This window comes from Truncatella angustata (genome assembly GCF_020726525.1).
Source record: "Truncatella angustata strain MPI-SDFR-AT-0073 chromosome Unknown BKA67scaffold_7, whole genome shotgun sequence".
Classification (NCBI taxonomy): domain Eukaryota; kingdom Fungi; phylum Ascomycota; class Sordariomycetes; order Amphisphaeriales; family Sporocadaceae; genus Truncatella; species Truncatella angustata.
Window position 1 is genome coordinate 616,434 of NW_025763387.1, and position 23,183 is coordinate 639,616.

The following is a 23,183-nucleotide window of genomic DNA, read 5'->3' on the forward strand; positions in this document are numbered from 1 at the left end:
CTCCGGACGAGTGTTGGGGCTATGCACCGTGATCAGCTTGGAATGAGTGACCAATGAGAGTGGGTCGTTACAGCTCTTCCATGACCGTTTCAGGAACTCCAAGCGCATTTTCATCCAGGTTGCAGGCTACTTCCAAAACCCCCTGCATTTGGTACCCTGCCAAATAATTTGGTCTTGTATCGTCTCAACTTGACCTTTGAAGTAACATGTCGACTGTCTTTAGTCTAGCTCGATCTGAAGTCTATTTACCTTGCGCCGACTTCCGGTTGGGGAAGAATTTGAACCAATAGTTCATTGATGTGCGTCTTCGTGAATTGTCTTGCGATGGTAGGATCAACGGCCGGGGTCGGGTGCATCCGACAGTATCTGATTCGGTACCATAAACCAGCCTTCTCGAACCAGCAAGGCCATGTCTTCGAGATGTGGCAGTTTGGCATCATGAAGCGCTACCTGTCATGCGTCGAAGAATTAACAGCGTTGGTATAGTGACCTCAATCACTATAAGAACGTCATACTCCTGGTCATTCTGTAAATCTCTTTTTCTCCCCAAGCCGGTCTTCTCAGTCCCATTGAATCAATTTACTTCAATCTTTTCTCTCTCCCCCCGCAGTGCGGCCACCCTATACACCGACGACTTGAAAACTAATAGCATTTTCGTAACATAATCCTGTTTCAACATAACCTCACTCACAATGCAATACTCCGTCCTTACCGTTCTCATTGGCCTTGTTGCCATCTCCTCCGCCGCTGTGGCCGACGTTGAGGGTGTCCGCAATGTTGCCCGCGACTCTATTATAGTAGATCGCCAAAGCGGCAATGGAAACCGGCCCTCCCCTGTCGGTGCCTGCTGTGTTGCCAACACCTCCCTCAAGCAGGACGCTTGTACTGCTACAGATGGCACTCAAGGCAGATGTGTCCCAGGAGGCAATGCCTGTAAGTTTTTCCGTTCATACAAAGGCATTTCGACACGAGTTTCTAACGGAGGTTTCCTTCCAGGCGGAAGCTCTCTAAGCTGTGTCGCCCAGGCAAATCTGTCCTGCGACGCTGCCATTATTGAGCGTGGCAAAAGTCTTTGCCGGGCTAAGGCTGGCAATGGCCAGCTCATCGATGGCGCTCAAACCATCTCTAACTTGAGTCAGGCGAAGGTCAATTAGAGAGCTTAATTTAAAAAAGGTCAGGGTTAGGATGGGAGAATAGTGGAAATATTTACACTGGTTCTATAGTTTCCAGATTTGGTAACTTGATTAATTTGGGACTCGAGAAGAGAGTACCTCTTTGCTGGCTCAACCCACATATTCTCGTTCACTTTGCCATAACCAGATGTGATGTTGATTCTCTAAAACATACAACGTTGACATCTTAGCATCGCAATATAAATATTATGCCGAACTTCATACAAACTGGGTTTCCAAAGCGTCGAGTCTTAACCTGGCCTCGTTTCAGCGGATCGACCAGAAATAAATAGGCTTTTTTTTTTTTTTTTTTGCACTTCCCTAATTTGACAAGTGCACTTAACAAGGAGCTCCAGAGACTCCAGAATAAGGAGAAAGGAAGAACAAGAAAGAAAGAAAGGAAGTTACGAATACAGAACCACAAAAGGCTTTCCCACCCCGAGTCTAATTCCATAGATATGGAAACAGTATAGGTGTTTTCATTTAACATCACTCACATCATCTTGTTGCAATCATTTGACGTTATGATTGGCAATTAAGCTGTCAATCAGTACTATACCTTAAGTATTGACCAGGATCTTGATCTCCTATGAAAATATCTACTTCTCGATGATAGATGTCTGACAAACAAATTTCTGCTGTTACTCAGAAGTGTGTGAAAATTACCATGCCCAAAACCCATCACCGGGGCTGTCTGGTGTCCGTAATTTGTCTTCATTCACTGGTGGCTGTGATCCTCTCGAATGCCGATATGTCAAGAGACCAGAGGTCACGATAACCTTTAAGATAACGTTGGATCCACTTGCAGCTGCTCTCTTCCTTAACTCGATAATATATGGTTGAGCTCCACCAAAACCCATGCGTTAGCGTTGGCAATTTAATTAAGTACGCCACTTTGTTTTATCTGGCAGCTTGGCACCTAAACAATGGTCCTATTCCGACATGATCTTGAGGATGCGATGCACCATGGGTCAAACAACGCCCGCGATGCAACACAGAAATAGGGAGTTCTCGGGCTACATAATGAGTTCGAGGTGCTGCTACACCATGTGAGAACCCAACAGCACTGGTTGCACATCAACACCTACCTCTACCACTCGTTTCCAACTGTCATCCACGTTCGTTGCACCCTTTCAACATGAAATTCTTGGCTTCCACTCTTCTCCTACTGCCCCTCGGCGCACTCTCCGCGCCTTGTTCAGGTAGGCTTGCGACTAGCACCTCGGGTGGGGCTCAAAGCAGTGTGCCTGCCATTCCTACGCCTTCTGCCTCTGCGTCTTCCGTCCCTGTGACTTCTGTCCATGCGACTTCCGTCCCTGCGCCGTCTGTCCCTACGTCCTCCGTCCCTGCACCTTCCATCTCTACGCCCTCGGTCCCGGTGCCATCCGGCTCTGCCAGTGACAGCATCAATGCCTTGTTCGTCGCGAAAGGCAAGAAATACATCGGCACGGCAGCCGACAGGGGCACTTTGTCGAAATCAAAAATCTCTTCCATCGTGAAGGCTGACTTCGGCCAAGTTACGCCCGAGAACAGCATGAAATGGGATGCCATTGAGCCTACCCAAGGGGGCTTCTCGTTCGACGGTGCTGACTTTTTGGTCGACTTCGCTGCTCAAAACGGTCTGAGTATTAGGGGTCACACTCTTTTGTGGCATTCGCAGTTACCCTCGTGGGTCAGCGACATCACTGACAAGGCCACGCTCACCTCAGTGCTCGAAAATCATATTAGCACCATCGTGGGCCGTTATGCGGGAAAGATCAGGGCTTGGGTATACATGGCTTACAATCACCCTGAATAAGAGCCATACAGCTAATTACCTCTGCAGGATGTCGTAAACGAAATTTTCAATTCCGACGGCTCGCTCCGTAGCTCAGTCTTCTCCGACGTGCTTGGTGAAGATCTTGTCCCCATTGCATTCAATGCAGCGCACAAGGCGGATCCCACTGCTAAGCTCTACATTAATGATTTCGGCCTTGACAGTGTTAATGCCAAGATCACTGACGGTATGGTCGCTCATGTCACTAAGTGGCTGGCCGCTGGTGTGCCCATACACGGTATTGGTATGTGATAACCTATCACTGGGTGCTATCCTGTGCTAACACTAGTTGATCAGGTTCTCAAGCACATCTATTGTCGGCTGGGGCAGCTAGCGGTGTTGCTGATGCTCTTTCTGCTCTAGCTACATCTGGGGTTGAGGAAATTGCCATTACTGAGTTAGATATCGCAGGTGCCCCTGCCGAGGATTACACTACTGTCGTTGATGCTTGTCTCAAAGTCGAGAGCTGTGTCGGCATTACACTTTGGGGAGTTGATGATGCGGATTCTTGGCTAGCCGACAAGACGCCCCTTCTCTTCGACACTAGCTTGAACAAAAAGGCTGCATACACGGCTATCGTCGACCAACTTAGCTAACTAGACTGTAGCATGGCATGAAGGCTCCAACATACCTTCTGTCACCACCTTTGTGTTTCATACTTCTCTTGTCATATATTGACACACTCTAATGTAATATTCTTACTGCACACCTCGTGTGCATAACGATGGAACATAATATCCACAGAATGCCCCGAATTTCATAATTTTGTGATTCTGACAGTCGACAAGCAATACAAGAACGTAGGAGAGGGAAACAAGAACAATAGCTTCTCAGTGAAGTACCATCCAAATAGCGCCAAGTGTTCTCGAATTCTCGTTCTACTTGTAAGTCGAGTATATTGGACAGCACATGTACCTTGCGACTATTGTGATTATCGCGTGAAATACCATGCAAGCATCTCGGGGGGGTTTTTTTTCTCTAACAACAGCGGAGCTATGATCTTTCACCCAAGCGGCCATTTGATCACTGTCAAGACACAGAGACCCTGTCAAGGCCCTGTCACAGAATTTTAGGTTACCAGAGTAGAGGGAGCACTAAGACCACAAACACTGGAGCCTGCGGCACCTGAACTAGGAAATCCTTGCGGCTGAACCATTAGCGAACCGGGGTAGTAGTACCGGGACGTGCCCAACAATGGGTAACTACAGTACACATCCTAGTGAACGGATGTGGGGCGTTGAACGGTTGGATATTCGTTTAGTGGCTACCCGTTTACTAGGATGCACACTGTACATTAAATAGACCTACCTCGGCACTGCCCTCGGCACGGAGCCCTAAAACGTTGGTTATTCATCTGGTCCGCCGAAAGTGCTTCAATGCATAACCACGGACGGTACAACATGTTGGTTGCCCGGCCGGCTCATTCGTAGTCACGGATAGACCCTGTCGAAAGCTCGCTTCACGTCTTGGCGGAGAGCGGTCCTACTGGCGCGCACTGGTCTCAAAGGTTCCAGACGCTCCTCGGTTTGGAGTTAGGGAGGGACGGGAGATGAGTTTTGAGCTTAATCTCGGCCCAGTGTACTTTGCGTATAGACATATACTCTACCATCAATGCACCGACCGTTAAACATCAATGATTACTTCAATAAGGCCAAAGATCCGTGTAGACCGCACCAAAGGCCCATGAATATCATCAACTGTGAAGTAAATATTTGCTCCTCGCGATCGTCGTCACTAATGAGAGTAGCACTATGTCCCTAACGCTAAATGATCGTGGGGATTTGAAAGCATCGTTGAAGGGCCTTTTTCTTTTGTTCGCAAGAATGGGCTGACTGCAAGCGTCAAGTAAATTGGCGTAAATCTTGGCTTGGAGTGCCGTTTCAGCTGTGAGCTCTGGATGTGGCTATCCATATAGCTTACAGGGCGCGCGGCACGCTCAAGTGGGAGTACTGCCCATTTTACGAGACATACGAAGATTTACGAGACATACGAGCATGTACAACACGTAGGAACATTTACCAGTCGACCAGTATTGGAAAGTCCCCTCGAACAATACATAAATGCTGACACAAGCAGGCCAAAGGCTAGAAGGTAACGCAGAATATATGCAACCATCGCCAGGGTAGACTCTTTTTCGCATAATAATACCTATGCAAAGTGGTAAATCTAGTATCTAACATGAAAGGACACAATGTTGTTCATAAAAGGTCATTTGTAATGATGACTAGGCTAAAGAGACAGGGAGGTGTTCAATAGATCCTCTTGATCGGTACTGGTGCATAGCTAACCCATCGCTACACGGTTGAAGGAGAAAACTTCAGCGTTTCTTCCAAGGCGTCTAGTGACGAGCATTCAGTTTCCCAGTTGAGAGCTTTTCATCATGTAGCGCGAAAAGGGCAGCGTCTTGATCACATGGGATTGGGTCAGCGCCAGAAGCCCGGTCGCTACTGTTCATCTCTGACGTACATATGGATCCCATGGGCCAGTTCCACACCAATCAACAAGCTAGAAACTTTATGACGGAAAAAGGACTCGCTGTGAAGCGTCGTGGGCTTTGGTAGAAGATGTCGAAGAAGATCGGATCCCCTCGAGTAATGAGTTGCCCAAGAAATAGATTGAGCAGATGGAATATATGTCTAGCCTCTATGATTTGATGCTATCTAACCTTCGAAGCGCTCACAACCCCTTTGTGGATTGTGGTCATAATAATGACTATGCAAGGTATTCATTAGCGATCCAACAAGCGTCAAATGGGTGACGTGGATTTGCATTTCTCCAAACCGCTTAGCTTGCAGACTAAAACATTGACATCAGTTGGATACGTCGTTACACATCCTAGGTAATAGATCCTCGTTGATGTGCTGAAGAAAGTTATGTTCGAATCATACAAATCGTTATTCGAAAGACTACAGCGTCTACATCTCGTCGGTTATACCCCCAGGCCAAAACCCATACGGACCTTTCTGAATTCCACTAGAAATTCGTTTGTTTTCTAATTGTTTTGTGGTATGATCGTCTTTCTGACGATGATACAGATTCCCAGTTGAATTGCTCGACATGATTATACCAAACAGAATGCGAACTTTATGCTTAGTTAGTGCTTACGAACAAGGCTAAGACAGTCATAAATTCACTCTGCCCCACAACTTATACAAACAGACGGCCTATTTTTCAGCCACATACTCAACATCAGACGCCAAGCCGCTACGAGCATGAACTACGAAATAAGACTTATCCCGATTCTTTCATCGATGATTTGATAGATCCCACGTCCTGCAGCTCGTTCGGTCGAAGAAAACCTCGATCTCCCCGCGAGAGGAGTGTCCAAGAAAGATATACCCGAAACATCAGACTAGCCGAATATGACTTCGATCAATACGAGCTTGGTGCCAACCTTGAACCTCCAAAGGAATTTGGTTGCCAAGCATATGTGACCGGGCACGATAGAATTTAAGTATAAGAGGACAGGCACTCTAGAGACCAGACAAGACTTGTAGCGAGCAGCAGCATCCAATCGACAGTCAATCTCGTTCACTCTTTACGTTTCGCACCTTCGTTTCTACATCCCCTTTGATCATATACAGGGCCTAGGCTTCCCTTTTGTTTCTCTTTTTTCCCCTTTGAAACCAGATATTACACTCATTCGTGTATCTTAGAATTTTCCCGTCTTACACGCTTTACAATGAGATTCTCCGTCCTGTCCGCGGCCGTCTTGGGCGGTGTCTTGCCCCTTGTGCAGGCACATTACTTCTTCGACGTCCTCGTCATAGATGGCGTCGAGTCCAAGTCCAACCAATATGTTCGATCGAACACGCGCGACGCCAAGTACAACCCGACGAAGTGGGAGAACAGCCGCGACGACACCACTCCCGACGGGCCCGAGATGCGGTGCAACAAGGGCGCCTTCTCGTTCGCCTCCACGACCGAGACCGCTGAGGTCAAGGCCGGCTCCGCGCTGTCGATGAAGCTGGCGGTTGGGGCCACCATGAAGCATCCGGGACCCGGAATTGTCTACATGTCCAAGGCGCCTGGCACTGCTCAGGCCTACGAAGGCGATGGGGATTGGTTTAAGATCTACGAGGAGAGCGTCTGTGATAAGAGTGCCGACTTCACCACCGACGCGTGGTGCACCTGGGATAAGGATCGCATCGAGTTCACTATCCCGGCCGACCTACCAGACGGCGAGTACCTTATCCGAAGTGAGCACATTGGCGTCCATGGTGCTCACGTTGGGCAAGCTGAATTCTACATGAGGTGAGTTTGTTCAGCCCCCACGTGGATTGTAGAGAAGCAAAGTTCCTCGACTCAAGGCACTGGTGGCTAATTTGAGGTTTCTAGCTGCGCCCAAGTGAAGGTCACCGGTGGAGGCTCTGGAACTCCTGGACCTACCATACAGTTTCCCGGCGGTTACAAGTCGACCGACGACTCGTTCAACTTTAGCATTTACAGTGGCTTCAAGGACTATCCCATGCCCGGTCCTGCTGTCTGGACTGGTAAGTTCACTTCTTTTCTTTTGTCTTTTCCCTTTTTTTTTTTTTTGTTACTACAACTACGCTTGCGACGCAGGGCGCTCGGACGACGCCTGAGCGAGATTGAAGCTGGGGATGACCAAACTTAATATTCCCTATCACTTGGCCTGTCCTAATAGCCTCATACTCACTTTTTATCACAGGTCAAAGCAATGCTACTTCGTCCGCCCAGAGCCCAAGCAGTAGCGCCTCGTCCAGCATCCCTCAGAGCACCTCGGCCACCAGTGCTACTCCAAGTGCGGGCCCCAAGGCTTGCCGTCGCTCGAAGCACGCCCGGAGGTCTTCTAAATGAGATGTTTATGTGCCAACATCGGAGGTGAACGCGCAAGGAGGGCATCACTAAGCAGAACGTGCCCTCGGTTCGTGCATCAAGTTTGCCTTTAGTGCACCCGACATTGGTGGAATGCATGTGGATGCACTCTCCCCGCCTTCCATGGCCTGCTGTCGTCGTAGTAGCCTAGCCACTGTCGTGCAGGCTCTTTCTTTCGTTTCTGTTTTAAGGCACAGGGTGCTGCTTTAGTATTAAGGAGGAAATATCTCCCTCTATCCTAGATAGTTTGATCAATCTATCTTTCGACTCTCTTCCATTCATGATGTTGTCCAGTTCAGCCTTGTGTGGAGTTCCCAACAATGCGGAGGTTTGCGATGTGTAGGTACTTCGACCACACATAAAGGAAAGGAGAGAGCATTGTGATGTTTCCAGAATTCAATCATATGATATATAAAGCTCTCTTTGCAAATGCTAGCGGGCAACTCCTTGCTCGATCGTAATATCCTGCAAATGCAATAGGGTGGTATCAATCGCTAGCAACATTAGATAGAAAAACACCATCGAAGCACATGATGCCGTGATTGGTGCTGTGCGTCCCTGCCTACATTGAGTACCTTCCTCCTTCGAATCCTCATAATGTTATCACCATTCCTTGTTCCTATAATCTCTCATCTGCACTCATGCTTTCGTCGATCCATATGGGCTCGCCATCTTCAATCGCTCGCTGCCTTTCTTTCCACGAGTTTCTCCAAGCTTGAAATTTGTGTCTGAATTGGGCAGGTTCGGACCACTTCCAATATATCCCTCGCCTGTGCAGTCTTCTTCTATGCCGCTTTCTCTCCCAGATGTTCATATACATCACCTCATCCTTTGTAAAATCATGGCCTGTGAGCCAATCCGACACTTCTGACCTTACATCTCCAACCGCATCACCGATGCGCCATACAAGTGCGCGTCCTTTGCCGCCGGTAGCCCATTCGTCAAGCATGAACGGCGCTGCATAGGGGAAATATGGTTCATTCGGCGACCAATCGCATGTCATACCACGAGGGCATTCATAGTGATTGACATATCGAGAGCAGAAGGTCGCCTCAATTACGTACCAGATGGCGATTGCCATCGTCAAAATGCCAAGAGGTGTGAGTCTGAACCTCGGTTGACGACTGAAAAGTTTCGGCCATGTAATACCCACAGACTCGGTTCTAAAGGGTTTGTGCGTTGAAGGTGAAGTTGAACGAGATAGCTTTTGTAGTTCTGCATCAATCTGAGCATCGAAATCCGTGTGGTCAGAGTGTATAACCTTATCCTCTAACCGCTCAATGCCCTGCTTCGCGGAACGAATGCCGAGGAGACCGGTCTTGAGAGACTTGCTCATCCGATCATAGGCTTGCAATTCACGTTCTTGATCGGTCAACCCGGCAGCTTTCATGTCCTCTTCAATCTTCAAAACGGTATCATCAACAATTTTCTCAAGCTCCTTGGCATCGATGTCCTGATCGTCAAGAAGGCCATCAAAATCGTCAAGAGTAGAGTCGTCGATGTGGTGTTGGCGCAGAATAGCTCGTAGATCATCTTTAACAGTGGGAATACTAGCAGTATTGATGAGGGGTTGGTGTTGTTTTGGACGACGCTTTGGGCGACGAACTGGGGCCGACAACTTTCCTGTTGACTTGGTAACCTTGTCAGAGAGCTCATATGCCTCCTGCTCAACCTTTGACCCTTGATAGCCTGTTGCTTGCTGCTTCGGAATGGAGTTTGCCGGCGTTGAGTTGTCCGATTCAACGTCTACCCAATCATCGTCTCGTTCCCTCTTGACCTTAACCGTCGCGGGCGTCATCACATAAGCACCGCTAACGCGCGGTGTAGGAAGACTTAAGGGGTCAATACGCTTCTGTTTTGGCGTTTCCTCCTCAATCGGCTCGGATTTCTCTGATAGGCCGGGGGATGGAGCGCGAGTTGAAGCCTTCTCAGAGTCCTTATCTCCGAGTGCGAAGAGCTTCATCTCAGCTTCAATCCGATCAAGGGGATCTGTCTCGGAGTTTACCAAGCTCTGTCGTTTGTCATCGTAGGAGTTGTTAGATGACCTCTTAGGTAGCCCACTAAATCCAACGGCCAATTGGTCTCTGGAGATCCTAGCTCGGGAGCCCTTTGACATTAATTCTTCGCGGTGCACTTCTGGTCCATTGCTATTCTGGGTCACGGATATTCGAGTCGAATTGGTATTACTGGGCAATTTCCGTTCCTCTGACTCTGGCGAGTTTTTGGGAGATTGTCTTGGACTAGTTGCTAGTGCCAAACGACGAAGAAGGTCGTACGAGTCATCGTAAGCTGATACTTGAGGTGGATATGAAGATATTGCTTCCTCTCTCGGTCGGGATTCCAGGCTGTCATTGCTGGAGTTCCGAAACACAGTAATGGGCGTGCCAGAGATCCGTTCACCAAGCTGGGGCGAACCATTGGCCTTGGTACTGATGTTGCCGAGGAGAGGACTTTGTGGGTGGTTTCGAAGACTTTGACTCGTTAACCTTCTCGCTTCTTCTGGAGATGTCGAACGAGAGCGGGCTTCAGCGTTCTTCGCCCGAATTTCCTCTAACCTGCTCTCGGCCACAGCTCGGGGTGACCGCGCCACCATTTCACGTGCCCTGATCTCGTCCAGTCGAGGATTCGTTCGTTTTGGTCCTACACTTGACTCGTCCTCGGGGATGTTTGCGTTGGCAGCTTCATGCTCGAGTTCCCGTATCCTGCTCAATTTTTCGTTTGGTTTTCGAGATTCTGGGCTTTTCGCCGCTGGGGAGCCACCAGTCGCAATGCTGTTTCTACCAAGTTTGATCCGAGGACTATCAGATACTTGCAGATCACCAGCTGTGAAGTCGGCATCTAAATCCCAAGCATAGCTCTTCTCAGGCGACAGGTTACTAGGCCGTGCAGCCGGAGAGCTTACGAGAAGATCTTCGTCTTCACTTCCCATATCGACAGGGGGTAAAGGCGCAAATTCGATAGATGGTAAGACTGAGTTGCGTCCAACAGCATCCCACTTCGTCCTCTCCGCAGAATTCCTCCCGGCGCCATCCTGGCTTGGAGCGCTCCCCTTCCGATATTCTGAAGTGCTTCCTGAACTGCTGTTGCCCGCTTTCTTTGCCAAGGTATTCGTCGACTCGGTTGCATTGGGCCCTGTACGACCCTTGGTCGCGAATATGCCATCTAAAGGCCCACCATTGTTGCTCAATTGATGGTTTTGGTCGAACTGCTGTAAGCGTTGACCAAGATCGACATTAACCGGGCTGCCGAAGTACTGATTCGACCTCGTGTCCGTCGATTCCCTACGTCGATATGACCGAGGAGCTGGACTGGGTGAACCAACTGCAACCCGATTTGCCTCTGCGTTGGCCATTTCGAAAGCTCGCTTCAAGTCAATAGAGCCATTGGACGACGACGAACCACTGCGCTCTCGCGCATCCTGTGCCTCGGCAAGCTTGAACGCAGCTTTCAATCCCAAGGGTTGTCGAATTCGTCGTGCATTGCCATTGGAGGCCGGCATAGGCGAGCCTGGAGAGCCTCGAGCACTTAAGGATTCGTAATTCGGTGCCGTCGTGTTCGGTCGTGGGATCTTGGTGTCGTGCGGTGAGTCGGACTCCCTCAGATTGGGCACAGAGTTGCCGGTTCGTTGCATGGCAGAAATTGGGCGGGCGACGGGGCTAAAGGTAGGCCGGATTTTCCTGCCACTTCCTTCTGACAGCTCCGGCGACGTAAATGGTGAGAACTGACTGTCCACGCCGTCGATGTTCTCTTTGGACTCCATGCGCCCAGAGCTTGTCCTCTTGTGTCCCAGAATGGAGTTGCTGGGCATGCGACCTCTTCCACCATTAGGTCTTGCAGATGAAAGCACGTCAGATGGTCTGCGCTGGTCGTAACTCATCATCTTGTTGTCGCAAGAAGAAAGTCCAGAAGTGTGGCGGCGGTGGTGAGAACAGGTCAAGCAGGAAACAGCTTGATTGCGACTGGGAATAAATACATGGCTCAACAAGATCTCTTCAATGGAATTGTTGCTACACGTCGCAAAGAAATGGGAAAGAAGAATGTCAGAGATGGGATAATCGAGTTTGGTATCAACAATCAGCGACTGGAGGTCAACGTAGAAGTGGTAAGCAAGCGAGTTAAGGACAATCTATCTGGTTTGAGCTTCCGAATCAACAGGGAATCGCAACTCGCAACCCGCGATTCGATTCGACGGTAAAGTGCACCGCGGGTCGCGATTGTTGTTTCGACCCTCCAACTTAAAAGTGGAGCCACCGCGTCGCGAAGTCAATGTCGGCCCCGCAGAACAGCCCGGACAATCGGTACTTTTTGGCCCAAATAATAAGCTTAATGCCGTTTAAATAATATACCACGCTCTGATCATACTACCCCGTCGTGCTTGGGTATATCACTCACAAACACCCAGTCACCTACGATTGACTTAGAGACCACGACCCCCCTCGCAGTTAGCCAAGATACATGCTTGCGATGCTTGATCTCACCCTTCTTCCCGGCTTCGGCTTCGTGCTTATTACCAACAGCCTAGTTCTCACATCATGTATGATATGAGGCAAATCCATCGTGGAATGTGAGGCTTCTCGTAGTATACTCCGCCATGTTGATGATGTGCAAGCTTGGTGAACTGCGGCTTTTGTTCCCCCCTTGTTGGGATCAAGCCGAGAGAATGTGCATGGCTAAAGATGGTTGAATTCTCCGCTATGATCTGGAGCAGGTGGGTATGTTGAGTATTGGAAAAGGAGTTCGAAATACCAGCGCTTACTCGAAGACATGGAGAAAGTTTGACATGCTCGTTGACCCATCTTGACGAGCGTAACATTATTTCCTGATTGTGAATAGTACTCGGCAGAATACTGGGATAGTTACCTGGGCAGTCGTATTATACCAACTCCGACGATTAAATCATGTAGACAGCGAAGAAACACAGCGAAAGCCGGCCTTTTGCGATCAGGTCTGAGAGAAAGATGGCAAATACATTGAAATCCGGTAAGTCGTTTTTGGAACCCCTTGGATACTTCATTGTCACTATATGCAATCCTGAAAGTCGACTGCAATCACCTCTTTGCTGCACTACCGTCCTCAAACGGACAGTAGACTTCATTTTTTTTTCTCCTTTTTTTTCCCTTTTTTTCCCTCCAAATTCTTTTTACTATCTTCATCTTGTACAAGTCAAGAGTGTAAAATTGTCTGTTCCTAACGCAACATAGCCCATGCATTCCGTAAAATATTATCTCCATGATGCTCTTCACCATGTACGGTTGCAATAGTAAGCTTCGCAAAGCCAGTGATAGAGAAATAATTGATTAACTTTTGCGAAGAAAAGTGTAAATTTAATGTACTCGTCGATCTCTTGTTCCTAGTGCTATCACTCGACTTTCGCTAATCATAGGTCTCATGCTTAAAGCGCTCTAATTTTCAAGGTATATTAAATATAATAAAATAGAAACAAAAAGATTTCTTTCAATAAATATATATACATTCTTAAAAGTAAGTTCAAAAAAGTCTATTTTCACCTTTCTCTTAGTTCTCTTCATAATAAACTTCCTTTAAATAAGAATGAATAAGAATAAATTGAAGAAAACAGCATAAAAAGGTCGTGCCCGGGTTCGAACCGGGGACTCAGGAATGTTTCAACCAGTAATTGGTTGATGTCAAAATCCCACGTGCTAACCACTACACTACACAACCTGATTGGTTGATGGATGGCTTGAGTTTATTCCAGAATACTAAGAGCACTAAACCACATCTTAGCATCCACTAATCGTATTTCGTTCGTAGTTTTAAAAGGCAATGAATGAATGATGGTGCCCTGCGATACTGTAATGTCTCATGATAAATAAGAAACTACCGCTTCTACTGTGTTAAGCGCAAGAGCGTGAATTGAAGAAGAATATTCAGTCCAGGAAAAATGTCTCAACGAACATGCTGTCTCTCCCTACCAGTGTTAATATTGTTTCATGAGCACGCTACACAGTTATCGAAACCACAACAATAAGCTGCAGTGGGATTGACATATGCATGCTTAATAACTTCACGAATCTAAGGGCATCCATGATAGACCGCAGATGTCGCTAACAGCCGGCCGGCATTACCTGCCTTTCATCTTCCTGATGACAACCTTGTTCCCCTCAAGTTCCCAGCCGACCTTGTCGTTACTGATGAGATCCATCCAATTCGAGTCTGCACATTGCTCTAGGAACTCCAACTCAACGCTGAGGTAGCTTCTGCCAAAACATTTGAGTGTGTGCATGCGCATCGGCTCTTGCGCGTACTCTAAAATCTTCGCCTTATGACCATCGACGCCCATCCTCAATCTCTTGAAAAGCACATAGTTGTCATGCGCCAATGCTGCTAGAACTCCGTCTACTTTAGGGTCCCTCAGCTTGTACTGATTTCGTGTGGTATACGCCTCAGCGAGGTCTTTTCGCCTGCACGCCGCATCCAGGATCAAATAGCCGACCACTTCATTGGTCTCGACGCTCGTCATAGGGTGAGTCAGATGTATGTGTCTCAAGAGATGTAGAATCGACGGGTGGTACGATTCCGGGTGCTTTACGAGTACAGACAGTCGAATGCAGAAGAGATATGCTTGCACAGCGAAGTCGTCGGCTCGCTTGGAGGCTACAATGCCTTCACGTAGTTTCCTCAAGGCTGCAAGAACCTCAGACAGGCCCTTGGTATTGCTCGACAGTGCGGAAAGTGCCAATGGAAGCTCGGCCGGTGCACTGATTGTATGATGCGGGTGTGGTCTCAAGGGTGGCAGATTCGCCACGGAATGGGTGTTCGAAGGCGAGTTCGAGTATGTTGGGCTGTCATCGGAGGAGTGCTGAGAGTTCAGGTTGAGTGAAGCAAATCGCCTTTTGAGCTCGCCTTTTTCGCCTGCGTCGGAAATAAAACCCAAGTACCGCTCGACGATTTTCGTGTAGTATGTTTCCTGTGTCTTCAGGTCTAGGAGTCGTTTGTCACCTTTCGAGGGCAGTCCGATGGCTTCCAGAGGATCAAGCTCGACTGGCTTTAATCGGCTACTCCATGGCGCAGAGGGTGCTCGGCCGCCACGATGGCCTCCCCTTCCACCTCCTCGACCGCCGCGCATGCTCAGGACATTCTATAAAAGAACAGACTGGAGTAATCGACACCGGGTGGGCGTGTGAAGTATCAAGGATTTGGCAGTGCTGAGAGACAATGTTGCTGCTTTGGCGGGGTTGATGATATCAAGAAGCCCACCTGCAGACATGGCCTCCACTATGTACATGCGGATCCGTACAGTACAAAGCTCTGCCTATCTTATCATCGCTGCAGAGGGACCCCCCCTGAAACCTAGCCTGCGCGTTAGAGCTTCCAAGGTTGGAACATTTTACACTGCCCATTTCATTGTAAAGTAGAGAAACGCCATGATCACTGACAAAGCTATTGTTTACGTCACTGTACTTCGATCAAAGTCAGCCATTTATCGTAACTTACCTTTCCAAGAGTTTTCCCAGAGGCCTATAGACTCAATCGAATCCATATAGGCAATGGCACCAGGCTGCGCACAGTGACATTTGCCAATATTCGTTATATAACAGAACCGTAGCTGCTGTTCACACAACGATAATCATCGATGCATTCTTCATCACCTCGATATCTCAAAAATCGAAAGCAACGAAAGTTAGTGTGAGGACTTTGACTAGCCCTGAGAGCCCAACAGGCTCCTGCAGATCGTGCAGCTACACACGCAATCGTTGGCCATTCGGACTCCTTACATAGATTATTATCGAGTTAGACCGGAGAGGGGTTGAGAACAGAAATCGTAAGTGATGCTGGACCCCGAAGCACTTTAAGTAGTCCCTCGACTATCCCAAACTTGCGCAGTCCTTTGGTGGCAGACATATAGGTGCCGATTTAAGAAAAACCCAGTCGAACAAACGCTGGCCATAATTCTCACGTCAGGTTTGCAAGCAAATTGGTATCGATTTATGAAGGCTCAACTGGAAAGTGTCCATATTTGCAACCTCGTTAGTTACGACGCTTCTTACGCTCTGAAGCTCAAGCTCCCTGAGGATTGACACCCCTGAACGCGGAAAGCTAGCACGGCGGGGAACCTCGGCATCCCTGGAAAGTCTGGGGTAGAACTTCCTCCAGCTGCCCCCGCAAAAAGTGATGATAAAAAGGCAGTATCTTAAGTATATCATCGCCACCAAGGTTTGTACTGTAAGACGCGACGTGACCATTCTTAGACCTCTTTCGTCCCCGTAGTGTGTGATTCTCCACTGTGCAATAGCAGCTTTTGAGTTGAACCATGACGGACCGTATCAAGCAAATTGCAAACCAGCTCAACTTCCCAAGAGGGCTTCTTGCTGGTCAAACAGCAATTATTACTGGCAGTGGGCAAGGTATCGGTGCCGAAGCCGCGCGCCTCTTTGCAAATGAAGGAGCAAAAGTCATCGTCTCTGACATTGACGGGCGTGAGTGGCACTTGCTCAACTCTCATGATCCAGTTCTCGTTCGTTGACAATTCACTGCAGAGAAAGCCCAGTCGGTAGCAGAGAGCATCAACGCATCTGGCGGTTCGGCACTCGCCGTCCCCGGCGACATGCTCGACGATGCCTATCTGAAGACGCTGGTGGCCAAGGCGGCCGAGTTCGGCAACGGCAAGATCCACATCATCGTGAACAACGCGGGCTATACCTGGGACGGCGTGATCCACAAGACCACTGACAAGCAGTGGGACGCCATCATCGCCCTGCACGGCACCGCGCCCTTCAAGCTGATCAGAGAGGCATCGCCGTACTTCCGCGTCAAGGATGGTGAGCCGCGGAACGTCATCAATATCTCCTCGACGAGCGGGATCCATGGGAACGCAGGCCAGGCAAACTACGCATTCGCAAAGGCGGGCGTGAGTGGACTGACCAAGGCCATCGCCAAGGAATGGGGCCCGTCGTTTGGTGTCAGGGCGAATACAATTGCCTATGGCTTTATACAAACGCGGCTGACACAGGCAAAGGAAAAGGGGGCGTTCATCACGGGACCCGACGGCGAGAAGATCGCATTGGGGATTCCCGAGGCGCAGTCCAGGGCGGCGGGTCCAGCGCCGCATGCTGATATCCCATTGAGGAGACCCGGAACGCCCACTGAGGCTGCCAGCGCAATTTTAGCTGTTGTCAGTCCATTGTTTTCTTATGTTACGGGGCAGACCATCATGGTTACTGGTGGAAGAAACATGTAGATGCCGTGAGACTTAACAAAATGTACTCTAGACAGCGTCTACATGAAAATGTACATTCATCTGAGCTCAACTCGTACAATGGCATCTCATCATTACGGAGTGTCTCGATGGGTGCGGCCTTCTCCGGCCAAAATTAGTTGTTATTTTCCCGACGAAAAAATCAAAACACAAGCCGTCCCAACGCCAGGCAACCCTTGTGTTACTGTTATGCATTATAGTGCCGCTCAACCCTACCGACCTGGTATAACCCTTCGCAATAACCCCTGCAAGTGCCACTTTACACCTTGAGCCAGAGGTTCAGAACACCCTTAGCATACTCGATGATCTCGTCGCCTCCAAGTTTGCTCTCACCGTAGACTCGGTCAACGAAGGAGATTGGCACCTCGGCTACAGTACATCCCATAGCCTTGGCGCGGACCATCATCTCCATCTGGAAAGTGTAGCCCTTGCTCTCTGTGCTCTCAATGACCTTTTGCAAGACGGACCTCTTGTACAATCTGAAACTGCCAGTCAGATCACTGACACCAGGTCGCAACACGGTATCCGCAAACAGGTTGGCACCCCTTGACACGAACTTGCGCTTGAGATCCCAGCCGTAAACACCACCATCGCCAGCGTACCGCGTGCCGGTCACGATGTCGTAGTTGGCCTGCTTCTGGACCTCGATCATGCGGGGGATAAACTTGGGGTGGTGGCTGAAGTCGGCGTCCATGATGACGACGAAGTTGCCCGTCACGAATTGCAGGCCGTGCACATAGGCAGTTCCGAGGCCCAGTTTGCCGGTTCGGGTCTTCAGGATAACGTGGGGTGAGTATGCCTTCACGAGCTGGTTAGCGACGATCTGGGTGCCGTCAGGCGAGCCATCGTCGACAATGATGAGTTCCCAATCGAGCTTCCTATGGATGTATCAGCCCCTATTCAACTTGGGCAGGTATGGCAAGTCGGAGCTGGTGTCGCATGCGTTAGGATATACGTACGCATCAGTAAAGGTGCGGTTGAGCAACCAAGCGACGATGGGTAAGTTCTTGCGCTCGTTGAAGGTGGGCAAGATGACCGAGTATTTATCTCCCTTGGGCGCCATTGTGTCAAATTATTGGAGGTGTAAAAGTGGAAAGGATAGAATGGCAAGCGGCTTGGACAAGAATTGAAAGGTCTGCTGAATTGTCGGCGTGCAGGCGCAAAGGAGTGAATGAAGTTCAGTTTGGCGATAGGGGGTCTGGCTTGTCGCGTGGGCTTTAAGTCAAGTTACTTACAGTAAAGGTGACCTGGACTTTCTGGACACGGTTCAAATGCAAGTGCAATGCAGCTGATGCGAACCTTTCACAGCTGGAGCTTGGGCCAGGCCATAATTCGCGACTTGGCACCCGAGCCCCGCCCTTTTTCCAGCATACTATAACTTAGCTCCCAGTGCACTTCCAACCTCCACGTCGAAAGCAGTTTGGTGAGTTGAGTTCGCCATCTGATCAGGGGAGTTTATGTCGATTAGTCCAGGACCTAATATGCGAATCAACCGGGAAGAACTTCACTGCAACAATCCGGGGTTTGTTGACGAGATTTGTGCTACTGGTTTTGTTGAATAGCCTGACTGGTAATCTAATTTCAAGCCGCCACTCCACGCATTTCTTATTACTGCTGTAGCATTTAGGTTCTTCCCTATTCTCCGACAATCTACTCACCTCATGTCTTATATTGGCAAGTAGGCACACGATAAAATTGCACTATTCATAAAAATAAAAATAAGTGTTCAAACCCAGACCTTTCATAATACAAAGAGCCTAGGAGAATCATAAGAAGGGAAATAAAGAGATCAGCGTGTTCAGCCACTTGATAGCCTTACACATCCTCTCAGAGTCAGAACAGACCGTGTATCGACTCGGTGGAGAGGGCTTCTCGATCATGGGAGTGGTTACTGAAAATACTGCTGTGATTTCATGCTCTTATTTCGAATAGAACTTTACATTATATGGATGAAAGGCGTAGTCATTAACTTGAAAGCCCATTATTGTATAAATGTAGAAGCTAGCCTCGATATTACAGTACGCAGTGACTCTCACAACGCTTCATCTTCTTATGCAATCAGAACTGACAGAAATCCTGACCTGGGAGCTTGGAGAGAATGCCTTCCATCAGGATAATTTATCTTGGGTAGAGCTATAGAACCTTGTTTACCTCGGTGGTGTTGTTAGCGAAGGGTTGGGTCTGTCATTATGGCGTGTCAACTCGCACACCAAGATCCCTCAGGATGAGAACCTTTTCTATCGCTCCAAGTGTGTCAGTTGTAATCTCCTAGTTAATGTATGGAATCCCTTTCCCTTAAGACTCAGTTGTCGCAACACAACACAACACAACACAACACAACACAACACAACACAACACAACACAACACAACACAACACAACACAACACAACACAAGAGGTTGATATTTTAGATTGGCTTAGATAATACACGCAGAGCTCTCATTTATACAATCTTGCCGATTCAGCCATAGACACTAAGCCGAGTTCTGAAAGAAAGCTCTCATATCTTTGTGGGTCCTTTGACTAACCCTGTTTCTCAATACGGCCAGTGACTTCCTTCTGTTCCAGTTTATAGGAATTATGAAATGGAATAATATAAATACCAGGCAACCATGTCTGCCTAGCGCTCCTACTATTCTTCTCACAGCGCCTGGCCTAAACTGATTTCTTCATCACACATTTCACACAACAACTTAGAGTCATTACTGTCAGAAGCCCATACTCCATCCAGGAGGTCCTCTTGTTAATCACTGCTTGGTTATCTCAAGTCTTAATCAGCACCACTGAACTCGGTCGTTTCGCTCCACCACCATCAGATCGCGATCAACTCCACAATCTCAATGGCGGACGACCAGATCACTGGAGCTGTCGTTGTTTGCACCGGAGCTGAGAACAACGACAGTTCCTCATGTACGGAGCCCAGACCATTCTTCGCCTTTCCACTTGAAATTCGACGCATGATCTACAAGAATTTGCTTAGTTGCGAAGGCGTCATTACCAACTTGGCAGCTACTACTTTCCACACTGAAATTATGCGTACGTGTCGCCAAATTCATTACGAAGCACATCAAGTCCTTTATGAGGAAAACACATGGCATTTCGAGATCAACAGTTCCGGCTGGAACCCTAGATATGAAGAGGACTTCGACATAGACGAGGAAATTGCGCTGTTCTTGCGCAGCGGCTCTGGCTTCGAGACAATCTATATCAAGTTCGGCGATTACTTAAAAGTCTCCAACCATGATTATGATCTTCTTGCGTTCAATCCATGCGAAACAGACTACGGGCTCAGGTTGGAACACATTCGACGAGTACAAGTTACGGTCAAGGTCAAGCATGTTTCAGAACATAATGCGGCATGCCGAGCCGTTGTGGAGCTAGTTGTATCATTGCAAGCTATCCTCGACTTGCAGCACCTGGAGGTCTTTCTGGAGGGGCCCGAAAAGTATGTCCCAGGTTCTCAGTATTATGTACTGGAACCATTTCGCAAGCTCAAAGATGTCGGCGAAGTCACTTTTCATGGCATCAACCATCAGTACGCCGAGTATCTCACAAGAAAAATGAAAGGCTTAGGGCCTGTCAAGTCATTACCTTACATGTTCAAAGCGTCTCAGCGATTGATGAAAAACGCATGTGTCTCAGGCATCGAGTCCTGTATGAGAAATGCTGTACGCGAGGGTGACTTGCAACGCTTCAAAGAGCTGCGTACAGAGCTCGTTAGTGAGACTGAGAAGTATAGGCGCCATGCGCTCGACCTTCTTTTCGAGTTTGATGTTGACGAGCAGGGTGCACAAGAGCCGGGCTCTTGGATAGTACCAAAACCGTAGTCTGGGTGACAACAACTACGAACGTCTTGAGTTGATCGAAGGAGCATAAGAAAACAAAGCAGATGTGTTGGGTACGAAAATAAGTGGTCCCTGGCGTTAGATTGATCTCAAGTTGGCAACTTCATGTCTATTTTGCTTCTAGGCGGAGATGTTAGGGTTTCTATCATCGAGGCGGAATACTCTACGATGGTATTCATGCAATGTTGTGTAGCGAAGAATCATTGCTGGCAGGAGCAAAATTAGAGGAAGCTTTGCTTCTGGCATCCCGTAGAACTCCGTATCTACTTTCACTAATGCTTTAAAGGACGAAAGTGTTTTTGCTGCTGAGAGTTCGTAATTTACAATTGTTCTCAGACCGTGATATAGCCAATCTTTCAAACAATTTCGTCCTAAGGTCGTTGTCAAAGTGCCATGACTCTGTGATAAGGAACAACGGCACAATGGCTAGCACTGGTATGAAAACTGCGAATCCGGCTACCAAATAAAACAAGTTCGAATTGAAAATACCCGTTGGTTGTGCCTAGATGGCTCAAACATATTTGACCTTATTCTGGAAAGTCTTTATTGTCATTTGTAATGTAGCTCTCTCCTGTAAATCCTCAACAAGAGTAATTCCTGGCAATAGTACGAATGGGCTTGTGGCCCTGTTTAGACCCTCGTATCCGCCGAGTCTTACCTCTATCTCATTATGGATCTGTTCATCATTCAAGCAACCTATGCGAACTGTGCTTCCGCAAGCTTCCCCCGCAATCCTACACCGTTTCCCTTAAAAATTGGCAAAATAATAGCTGGAAAATGTGTTTGCAGCTATTGCTACGCCATGGAGTCATTAGCCACAGCCCTAATCAGGGGGATCTTGTTGGCAGTGCTTGTTTATGCCTAGGACCCTAGCATGTTATCTTATTTGAGGTTTCGCACCTGATAGTATAATTGTCACACTCATAAATTCTGGGAAATCGTCCGAACCGTACACTGTCATCACGATGATACCAACCCTGCGCCATTCACCCTCATTGATGTTTACTCCTACCTATCATCCCAACTAGCTCTCACTTGCTTCCACCAGAATTACATAGAGTGCAATGACGGCCTTCAGGTGTGTTCCGGTCAACACATTTATTTGGGCATGGAAACTTTCCATGCTTCATGAGCGGTATCAATTCAGCCTTACTATCGCGCTGTTGGTAACGTTCATGGTACTCTTCAGCCAGAAACTCGCTAACCACATTGGCCAAATTATCAGTTCAGCGAAAATGAACATGATGGTCCAGTGTATCATTCCATCGTCCCATTCCCAGCGAGAAGAAACCAGCATACTCCCTATCTATCAAAGCAGTGACTTCCAGGGTTTGTAATCCATTAGAATGTTGCGAGCTCCGAGAGATCGCCGTGTTGGAAAACATACTCGAGCATCTCTGACCTGTGAGTCTTCCAAGGTCCTTTGCATAACAAATCCGCGAACACCCCTCTCTCGAGACTTGAGATCTTTCAGCTGGGGCATATCAGTGCTTTGTATGAACCTGAGGGCGTTCAAGTAGGCCTTTCTCTGGCATGTTCTGCATGGTATGTTGTCTGTGTGCTTTTGGCCTCTGCCATTGGACATCCTTTGCGAAGTAGTTCATTCAGAGGAAAGCTGTTGATATTTTTTGTGATAAGGTATCGTCTGCCGTCGTCATGAACCCCATGATCGGTCAGCTGCAGCACAGGAATGTTCGTCTTTTAGGCAATTATCTCCAAGGCATAGGCCTCCTTGGTAATACGCTCATGGTTCCTGCTCAAAGTGCTGTTAGCGGTTATTGTAAATGACAAGGTCCAGAAGTTAATTGAATAGACCTCACTATTCTATATACCAGAGAAATGTAGTGTTGTTAGAGCGTGTCATAATATGGGGGAGGCGTGAGGTTCTGTGAATCTCGTGGCAGTGAGCTCATGTGTAACATCAGGAGTTTGTGCCATGTTATTGTCACCAGCTGGATCTGAAAATATGTGCAGTTAATCTATGAGTCATCAAGCTAAATACCGTTTGAAAGAACTGATTACCGATTTCGAAAGCCATAGGCCTCAAAGGGTGTTGACTGGAACAGTGGAGTGTATGTTGTGTCATTGCCAACTTATATTTACTTGGCGGTGCGGTCCACCAGCGGATATGGTTTTTCGTTGATCATGTACTTATCTCATAACCCCGCGATTTGTGCCTCATTCGTCTTTTTGACGCGTCGGAGACATTCGCTTTGGAACACCAAAACTACCCAGCACCATTGGAGGTAATTTGGTCCTTGTATGAAGACGTTAGAGCCTTGAGAAGATCTTCC

The 23,183-nt window shown here is 48.1% G+C and overlaps 9 protein-coding genes and 1 non-coding gene across 10 annotated transcripts; 5 read left to right on the forward strand and 5 right to left on the reverse strand.

Moving 5' to 3' along the window:
• Nucleotides 1-692: 692 nt before the first annotated feature.
• On the forward strand, nucleotides 693-1,154 carry BKA67DRAFT_661396 (uncharacterized protein; the record flags this gene model as incomplete). Its single annotated transcript, XM_046107803.1, has 2 exons — nucleotides 693-933; nucleotides 997-1,154. The coding sequence occupies 2 exons, from the start codon at nucleotides 693-695 to the stop codon at nucleotides 1,152-1,154; spliced, it is 399 nt and encodes a 132-aa protein (XP_045954926.1).
• Nucleotides 1,155-2,028: 874 nt separating this feature from the next.
• On the forward strand, nucleotides 2,029-3,877 carry BKA67DRAFT_648462 (glycoside hydrolase superfamily). The gene is made up of 3 exons (XM_046105986.1): nucleotides 2,029-2,940; nucleotides 2,998-3,232; nucleotides 3,286-3,877. Exons 1-3 carry the CDS (start codon nucleotides 2,311-2,313, stop codon nucleotides 3,582-3,584), a joined length of 1,164 nt encoding a protein of 387 aa, XP_045954927.1. The 5' UTR covers nucleotides 2,029-2,310; the 3' UTR covers nucleotides 3,585-3,877.
• Nucleotides 3,878-6,348: 2,471 nt separating this feature from the next.
• On the forward strand, nucleotides 6,349-7,911 carry BKA67DRAFT_363517 (glycosyl hydrolase family 61-domain-containing protein). The gene is made up of 3 exons (XM_046096438.1): nucleotides 6,349-7,242; nucleotides 7,327-7,481; nucleotides 7,661-7,911. The coding sequence occupies exons 1-3, from the start codon at nucleotides 6,671-6,673 to the stop codon at nucleotides 7,807-7,809; spliced, it is 876 nt and encodes a 291-aa protein (XP_045954928.1). The 5' UTR covers nucleotides 6,349-6,670; the 3' UTR covers nucleotides 7,810-7,911.
• Nucleotides 7,912-8,216: 305 nt separating this feature from the next.
• Nucleotides 8,217-12,091, reverse strand: BKA67DRAFT_574753 (uncharacterized protein). Its single transcript, XM_046103445.1, has one exon. The coding sequence runs from the start codon at nucleotides 11,705-11,707 to the stop codon at nucleotides 8,447-8,449; it is 3,261 nt and encodes a 1,086-aa protein (XP_045954929.1). The 5' UTR covers nucleotides 11,708-12,091; the 3' UTR covers nucleotides 8,217-8,446.
• A 41-nt stretch (nucleotides 12,092-12,132) lies between these two features.
• On the reverse strand, nucleotides 12,133-12,807 carry BKA67DRAFT_574754 (uncharacterized protein; the record flags this gene model as incomplete). Its single annotated transcript, XM_046103446.1, has 1 exon — nucleotides 12,133-12,807. A coding segment is annotated over exon 1 (283 nt), but the record flags the coding sequence as incomplete, so codon positions are not given.
• A 605-nt stretch (nucleotides 12,808-13,412) lies between these two features.
• Nucleotides 13,413-13,509, reverse strand: BKA67DRAFT_t136. The gene has a single exon. It is a non-coding gene; the product is annotated as a tRNA-Gln (tRNA).
• Nucleotides 13,510-13,645: 136 nt separating this feature from the next.
• BKA67DRAFT_574755 (uncharacterized protein) lies at nucleotides 13,646-15,141 on the reverse strand. Its single transcript, XM_046103447.1, has one exon. It carries the CDS (start codon nucleotides 14,912-14,914, stop codon nucleotides 13,910-13,912), a length of 1,005 nt encoding a protein of 334 aa, XP_045954931.1. The 5' UTR covers nucleotides 14,915-15,141; the 3' UTR covers nucleotides 13,646-13,909.
• A 958-nt stretch (nucleotides 15,142-16,099) lies between these two features.
• Nucleotides 16,100-17,026, forward strand: BKA67DRAFT_522262 (3-oxoacyl-reductase; the record flags this gene model as incomplete). The annotated part of the gene is made up of 2 exons (XM_046098358.1): nucleotides 16,100-16,265; nucleotides 16,326-17,026. 2 exons carry the CDS (start codon nucleotides 16,100-16,102, stop codon nucleotides 17,024-17,026), a joined length of 867 nt encoding a protein of 288 aa, XP_045954932.1.
• A 277-nt stretch (nucleotides 17,027-17,303) lies between these two features.
• Nucleotides 17,304-18,107, reverse strand: BKA67DRAFT_522855 (family 2 glycosyltransferase; the record flags this gene model as incomplete). The annotated part of the gene is made up of 2 exons (XM_046098419.1): nucleotides 17,304-17,922; nucleotides 18,004-18,107. The coding sequence occupies 2 exons, from the start codon at nucleotides 18,105-18,107 to the stop codon at nucleotides 17,304-17,306; spliced, it is 723 nt and encodes a 240-aa protein (XP_045954933.1).
• Nucleotides 18,108-19,884: 1,777 nt separating this feature from the next.
• BKA67DRAFT_661403 (uncharacterized protein) lies at nucleotides 19,885-20,871 on the forward strand (the record flags this gene model as incomplete). Its single annotated transcript, XM_046107804.1, has 1 exon — nucleotides 19,885-20,871. The coding sequence occupies one exon, from the start codon at nucleotides 19,885-19,887 to the stop codon at nucleotides 20,869-20,871; it is 987 nt and encodes a 328-aa protein (XP_045954934.1).
• Nucleotides 20,872-23,183: the final 2,312 nt, after the last annotated feature.